Source organism: Azolla caroliniana, unplaced genomic scaffold, assembly GCF_043228905.1.
Source record: "Azolla caroliniana isolate FFs.n. ecotype wild unplaced genomic scaffold, voAzoCaro1.0.p SCAF_7, whole genome shotgun sequence".
NCBI lineage: Eukaryota > Viridiplantae > Streptophyta > Polypodiopsida > Salviniales > Salviniaceae > Azolla > Azolla caroliniana.
The window spans coordinates 15,788,352-15,795,950 of NW_028230442.1; the positions used below are offsets into that span (position 1 = coordinate 15,788,352).

The following is a 7,599-nucleotide window of genomic DNA, read 5'->3' on the forward strand; positions in this document are numbered from 1 at the left end:
CCGTAGCAACAGGGGCGAGTCATCCAACAAGACTCCTGACATAAGTGGTTCAACAAATACCGATCGATCGACAGAGCTGATCAAAGGATCCTAACCGATCAATTAAGCACCCAGGAGATTTGAACGAGTTTGAAGGCTGACAGAGTTCTACCAACCGGGCCTGGACTACGTCAACTATACTGATGTAGGTGAACCAAGCACATACGAAGAAGCTACAACCGCATCAGATGCCGACTCATGGCTACAAGCCATGAAATCCGAGATGGACTCTATTCATGAGAATGAGACATGGGAGTTGGTCGCATTACTGGTTGGAAGGAAGCCGCTATCTTGCAAATGGGTCTTCAGATACAAATATGTATCTGATTCGGAGAAGCCCAAATACAAAGCTCGGCTCGTCGCCAAGGGACTGAAACAAGAGCATAGGGCCGACTATGATGAGATATTCTCTCCAGTAGTCAAGATGACCACCCTTCGGCTCCTACTTGGGGTCGTGGCAACAGAAGACCTATAGCTTGAGCAACTGGACGTCAAGACAACATTCCTACATAGAGATTTGGAAGAAAACATCTACATGTCTAAACCGGCAGGCTTCATGGCGACGGGGGAGGAAGGTAACCTCGTATGTCGACTGAAGAAAATCTTTTACGGCTAAAAACAAGCGTTGAGGATGTGGTACCAAAAGTTTGACTCCTACATTTGACAGCTTGGCTACAATCGGTTCGATTCCGACCCATGCCTATATACTCGGCAACTAACCAACGAGTCCTGGATCTATCTGATCCTATATGTCAACGACATGCTGATTGCAGGGAGCAATCAATCCGAAATCGAAAAGTTAAAGCGGAGCCTTCACAACAAGTTCGCGATGAAGGAACTTGGACAAGCCCGACACATACTGGGCATGAGGATCGAGTGAAATCAGAAGACAAAGTCTCTTTGACTCTCTCAATCCGACTACATCTAAAAGTTGTTGAGGCACTTCAGCATGGAGAACGCGAAGCCAACACCAACACTGTTTCCGATGTCGGTCCGACTATCGGACATAGACTCTCCTTCGAAGGATAAGGGGAGAGAACTAAATGGAAATATACCCTATGCATTGGCCGTAGGAAGTATCATGCACTTGATAATGGCGACTCGACCCTTGCATATGCAGTAGGGGTCGTCAGCCGATACATGCCAAACCCAGGACGGAAGCATTGGGAAGCCGTCAAGGACATCTTCAAGCACCTAAGAGGGACCGAAGATGCACAACAAACTTTTGGATCGACAAACCGAAGATAATCGGAAGTTGAGATCATGCTACATCTTCACCTATGGTGGCGGTGCCATATCATGGAGGTCGAAGCTTCAAGAGTGCACGTCTCTATCTACCACAGAAGCCGATTACATAGCAACATCGGAGGCAGCAAAGGAAGCAATCCGTCAACACCAACTGACAAGCCGAATCAATCGACCAACGCCGACCATCAACTGCGACTCACAGAGCACAATACACCTCATCAAAAATCCTCTCTATCATGCGAAAACAAAGCATATATGAGGTGCAGTATCATCACATCTGGGAGCTCGTAATAGAGAAGAAACCCGAAGTCTGGAAGATCGACATCGAGGTGAACATCGTTGTTTGCCTAATGAAGCCACTCTCAGAACATCGCTTCGGAGCACTAAGGACAAAGATGGGACTACGACAAGTGACCGAGCAGAAGAGCGCCAAGCATGGAGCAGAAGGTAAGTCGAAGACCGGCCTAATCAGACAAGCTGATGAGGCAATTTCAAAAGAATCGAAATACCGAGAGGCTAAAGAAGCAACATTGAGCAATGACATCGACTCGAGAAGGATTGATCAAAGGATGAACGAGTTCGAAGAGAGATCGAGGATCCAACAAGGAGCACAGAAATAAGCGCGAGTGGGAGACAGGAGAACATGACGAATCAGACACAGTTCGACTCGGACCAGTCCATCCGACCGACTCAAGCAAGCCTATCTAAACGTCTAGACAAAATCAGGCTAAATGCCGACTTTATCCCTATTGACTCGGCTTTATGCCGACTGACTTATAACCATAACTTTAGATTAAATTGCAATCTAGGTTTATGGAGGAGATAACCCCATACAATTGTATATAGAAAGAGTTGTCCTTTTATAGGGCAGTTTGTTGGCATAAAAGGCCAACTCCATCCACTTTATAACCGTAGTGTGAACATGTCCTCAAGTTAGGGCTTTAGTATATAATCTCAACCCTAACATTGTAATAATAATCTTCTTGAATCTCTGAGTGTAGAGTTACAAAGAGAAAAACAAAATAAGAACTTCCATTGAAGCTCCAAATCTTGGTTGATCTACTGTTTCCTCTCTTGTTGCATATTCTTATTGCATATTCTTGTTACTTGCTCTACACATTAGATACTCGTAGGTCTTGACTCTTCCACACCTTTGGTCGCATACTTGACCACATTGAGGAGCATAAGGTGGGAGAATAATTGAAAGCATAAAAACATCAAATAGATTATGGAGAATTCTGGCAAACGAATGAAGTTAGAATTTGAGCATGTATGATTTTGAAGTTTGGGTGAAAAGAGAAACTTGAATGTCAAAACAATTAGACTTGAGGTTGGTGCAAATGTAGCACTTGTAGGGGGTCAAGTCGGTGGAAACAAGCGTCGATCACACTCTCAAGTGTACTTAACCCACGAATTGATCAAGTAATTAATGTGGTTGATGAGTTTTTTCACCTCGCCTAATTGAGTGGTATCTGGATATTTGTTATTAGTTTTAAGGTTCTATTGTATGATTTCCTCTTCTATAATCACATTGAACACGCTTTTAGTATTGTGCATTGTCTATTTTATTTGCAAATGTTAAAGAGTTCCAATTGTTGACATCAACAATGAAAGCTCATGTTTTTAACCATTACAATGAAGGAAGAACGAGCTTAGAAGGCTGAAACGACACATAAGAGCAAAGAAGCAAGCATAACACATCTATTATTGGAACAAGTAATTTTCTAAGTCTTTTATTGTACAAGGTATAAACTAAATCCATGCACATTGAGCCATAGCATGTACTGTTTTGTTGATGCTGCTTCGTTGTAGACATATAACATTTTAGTGTTGTACATTGAGAGATTTGTGGGTGTTTGGATTAAACTTTATGTGCTTGAACAGGTAATTTTAGATACTAACACATCTAGTATTGGAACAAGTAATTTTCCTTATTAAAATCAAGATCTTAACTTTATTGTTGACCAAGATATAAATTACAAGAAATGAGGTCTGGAGTATATTTTCTGGCTATGGTGTGAAGGAGTATGATAAAAGAAAACTTTCCATGCTATCATCTTTTGCGCAAACTCATGGAAATTCCTTGAAGAGAAATCAACTCCTGCACCCAATGATATGTATAATGGGTAAGAAATATGTGATCGATCATGTGTATGGTTCATTCGGATCCTTGTATAGGTCATTCCAACACATGTATAGATCATGGTGTGTGATTCATTATTCTCGTTGGCGTAAAACATAGGAGACTGTATGTGCACAACAGGAGCCTAAATGACTAAAGGCTAAAGCTTACGGAGTGATAATGAAACAATACACTCGCTTTCGAAGATTTCGATGCGTTGAGATTCAAGGAAGAATGTCGCTTGCATTCCCTTGCAATGTCTTCTTGAAGGCTTTCCGATCCGGACACTAGAACACCAACGCAATCGCCCGAGTATTTGTTGACAAGGCCATCGAAGACATCTGCCAATCGAATCCGATAAAAGATAGATTAAGATGGAGAGAGTTAAAGAAGAGAACACAGAAACAATACAATCTTTTATACGAAATGATGTTGCGAACCTCTCCAATCCGGACGAGATCGAATGTGGACATCACCGACCCATGATGATTGTCCGGCTTCTCGATCGAAAACCTCCGATTCCAATGCCTCGACTGGCGAGGGAGTAGTGCTATTTGTGGTCGGCTTCACCGATGCCAAACTCTTAGTCTTTTGCCTCGATTTCAAAATCCAGAAGACAAGTACAAATCCACCAAATATCACAATCCCCAGTATCATGCAAGCTACCATTACGTGTGTGCGATTGTAATTGGTGAAGGTGTGGTGCTCGTAAGATTTGATAATGGAGGTGTTAGCTATGCCTGAGAGCAGGAAGTATCCCAACATAGATGCAATGGTGATGCAGGCCACCCATTTTGTATTGCCTGTTGTACTTATGTTGGATATAATCCCTTGTGGTGGGACTAACTTAAGATCGTTTGGAGGAGGCAACATCAATGGTTGTGATGGAGGATATGCTACCCTAAACTGTGATAGGGTAAAGGCTTGAGCTTTGGAATCCAATTCCATGTCCTCGCCACCACTTCTACGACGGTAATCTTGCATGTCCTTTGAGGTTATGTAAACATGGACTTCGATGCTCAACCCTAATGTGTCGTAGCCGGGGAGGATTTGGTTAGGGTATACACTATCGAGTACGTCTAGGTCCTCTGGCTTTCTGATGCAGTGATACAGTGTGATGGAGGTCGGAAGAGATGTGGATGTTTGTGTGATGTTTTTGTATCGATATAAAATGTCGCGAAGAATGGCCATGGCCGGAGTGATGCCTATACCCCCAGCCACAAGGACGAGCGATTTATACCTGAGAAAAACAAACAAATTGTTGTCAATGCGCGGTGAAACGAACGAATGATGCTTGAGCATTGAAAACACGAAAGGACATGATGGAATGACAAATTCTAGGGTTTGTGGCAATATACTGAAGGTAAAAATCCGACTCGTCTCCATAAGGGCCTTCCACTCTAGCCTTGAAGGAGAAAGGGCAAGAAGCTGAATCCCCTTTCTTGGCGTGGGAGAATTGATCACGCAATGTGTTCGTCCATCCGCCAAGCGGTTTGATGATGATGGTCAGAGCTTGCTTCTTGTCTAGAGGGGAGGATGCTCCACTAAAGAAGTGCCACTGCAGTGTGGAGAGACCAGGAATCTGGATGCACCATGTGGAAAGAGCATTGTACAATGGGTTTCCTAGTGAAACAATTAAATGCATAAAAAACATCTATGAGATGGATTGATTACCTCCACAATACTAATTTCAACAATAAATTGTGTTATGATTAATTACATTATATAGATGTTACCTTCGATACTAGGGCTACTAAGAGGCATCATAAGCTCAACAACACCATTGTCAAGGACCTTCACCGAAGAGACCTGAACAAGACGTGTCGATTGGACCATGCGAATGAATCGATCGACGAAGAAGAGGAACATGGGGATTACGAAGTAGTGGTAGTTCGAGACGACATGGTAAATCCAAAAGAGGGAGAACAAGAGATAGAGGTGATGTATCCTGAAGAACAAATCGTAGAAACGCCTGCGGAAGTAGGATAGCGATGTGACCCACATCACTAGCCCTATGATCCATGCCACCAATCCAGCCACTACCGCGCACCTTTCTTGCCTTGTCACCCATCTAAGAATCTAAGAAGAGGATGAAAACATGGATGTTAATGCCATTACATGCATATATATATTCGATACAATCGAAGCATCACCGATCAAACAATGTCGCTATTAGTTATATAAACAACAATTTGCAACTATGGCCTCGTTTAGGGTTCAAGAAATCTTACTTGGTTGCATCCTTTCAACCAAATCTGCCATATTTTTATGTTCAATTACCTACCATGTACAATTAGTGTGAACATATCAAGTTGTATACTAATCCGAAAAGGGGAGCAAACTAGCATGACACTCGGTAGTAAGGTTATGATACTAAAACTATGAATAATAGTAGTAGTAGTAGTAGCCAGTACCAAGTGCTTTCTATCGGTGTAGCTATATGTGATGATGTAGCCGACGCTATGAATAGTTAGCATGACCATCATCGAGACGGCCAGCCAGATGTGGTAGCGCACAGCCTGCTCGAAGGGAATGCGGGCGAGCCGAAGCAATGGCGAGCCTCGCGACACGGGAATCCACAGTAGCGCGAATGGCAACATGGCCACCCTCCCAAAATTGAAGGACATGTTACCCACCTTCTGCCAGTACCTGTATATTTAAGCTCTTAAATTCTTGTTTCCAAAAAAATATGCATATGTATATGTATATATGATCAAATATGTACTTGGCGGATGGTGTTCGGTTCGATTTCTGAATGCGATGGAAGGACAGATCTGTGACTCGGCCGAAGTGGTACACCATTACAAAGAGAATGATGAGGATACCCAGTGCCTCTGCCCCTGTGATAATGCCAAATGGGCTTTTGTCCACCCAAACTGGATATGTGCTCAACCGCCATCCGGTCCTCCAGCCCCCCGATGATGATGATGATCCGCTGCCATCGCCACCACCGCCAAGCTTTCGGAGCTCCGCTGCTTTTGCTTTTATGAACACACGAAGCTCGATTACGACAAAGCTTAGGATGGTCACCACCATGAATGGCAATGCATGGAATATCAATGCGGGCCCTAGCAATGACAGTGCGGAAAACATACCACACCAATTAGTAGGATGTATATCACTAAATCCTCAATTAGGAGTTTACGTCATATAATTAATCAAGAAGCAAAAAAGAAAAAGAAAAACCTTCATTGCCATCCGTGTTGAAGAAGCGAGAATTCGAAACTTTGTCGCCGATCCAAATGTCGATGTATTTGTGCCTATCTTCCGGATCGGGAGACACTAACCACCATCCTACCCAGAATGCGCACGCCGCAATTATCACTCCTTCCGCGAGCCCCTTCGCCACCCTCGCGTGCTTAATCACCCCAAGCAATCTTAACTTTTCTTCCCTTGATCCACCATTACCATCATTCTTCTCGTTGTGAGCTATACCTGCATTCATGACAATGACAATTGGAACTATGTAGTGACACAATTGAGGTAAAAAACAATGCATTGTCTCATGATTGATGGTTTGGTGGTTGCATGATATCATGGAGTGTCTACAAGTACTAGCTTATTATTACTCAATATGTCTTGCATACCAAATGCAATGGGTGCACCAACAACACCCTCACGAGTATCGGCCATTTGTTACGACGGAGTACGATTTGATGATGAGACACAGTAAGAGTTATACCATGCAATAGTTGTGGACCAAGGGATAAACTATAGTAGGGAGGTGGACTTCCTTATATACCCACTAGGAAGGCTAGAAACAACTAATAAGAGATATTTTATTGTAAGTCAACGATTTAGGATATGTGCCCACCACATTTCAAATAGTAGGCCCTTGTATACTTTCACCACAACATTACCACACGCATCGGCATGCACAACACGCACAAACATCATCGGCATGCACGAGACACACAAACATTCGTTTTTATATGTAGAATCTGCACATTCCATAGTATTCGTTGAGTATGGGGGGCCCCATTCCATTGATTGGGTATATGTCGGACGCATGGAGCAATAACTCTTTTTGCATCTTAAATCATTGTTTGAAAATTTTAGCTCTTAGACAAACCGCAATTTGTTGTTTGCATTTAGTTCGTGATTGACGTTGTAGAGGCTTCAAAATCTAGATCGGAACGGAATAAGAAAATTTTGTGGTCGTCATACAAATTTAAAACAAATGGTGATGT

The 7,599-nt window shown here is 42.8% G+C and overlaps 1 protein-coding gene across 1 annotated transcript; it reads right to left on the reverse strand.

The window, feature by feature from the left end:
* Positions 1–3,197: 3,197 nt before the first annotated feature.
* Positions 3,198–7,139, reverse strand: LOC147862049 (ferric reduction oxidase 6-like). Its single transcript, XM_087322419.1, has 8 exons — positions 6,997–7,139; positions 6,596–6,844; positions 6,135–6,477; positions 5,824–6,058; positions 5,146–5,488; positions 4,768–5,032; positions 3,850–4,649; positions 3,198–3,750 (listed from the first exon to the last, which is right to left on the reverse strand). The coding sequence occupies exons 1-8, from the start codon at positions 7,040–7,042 to the stop codon at positions 3,563–3,565; spliced, it is 2,469 nt and encodes an 822-aa protein (XP_087178545.1). The 5' UTR covers positions 7,043–7,139; the 3' UTR covers positions 3,198–3,562.
* Between the last annotated feature and the right edge of the window lie 460 nt (positions 7,140–7,599).

Bases quoted from the DNA above. Each gene is read 5' to 3' on its own strand.
- LOC147862049 (XM_087322419.1), bottom strand. From the start codon at position 7,042: ATGGCCGATACTCGTGAGGGTGTTGTTGGTGCACCCATTGCATTTG. The intron at 5,033-5,145 runs GTAACATCTATA...TTGTTTCACTAG, and splicing joins TAGTAGCCCTAGTATCGAAG to GAAACCCATTGTACAATGCT. The intron at 3,751-3,849 runs GTTCGCAACATC...TTCGATTGGCAG, and splicing joins ATCTCGTCCGGATTGGAGAG to ATGTCTTCGATGGCCTTGTC.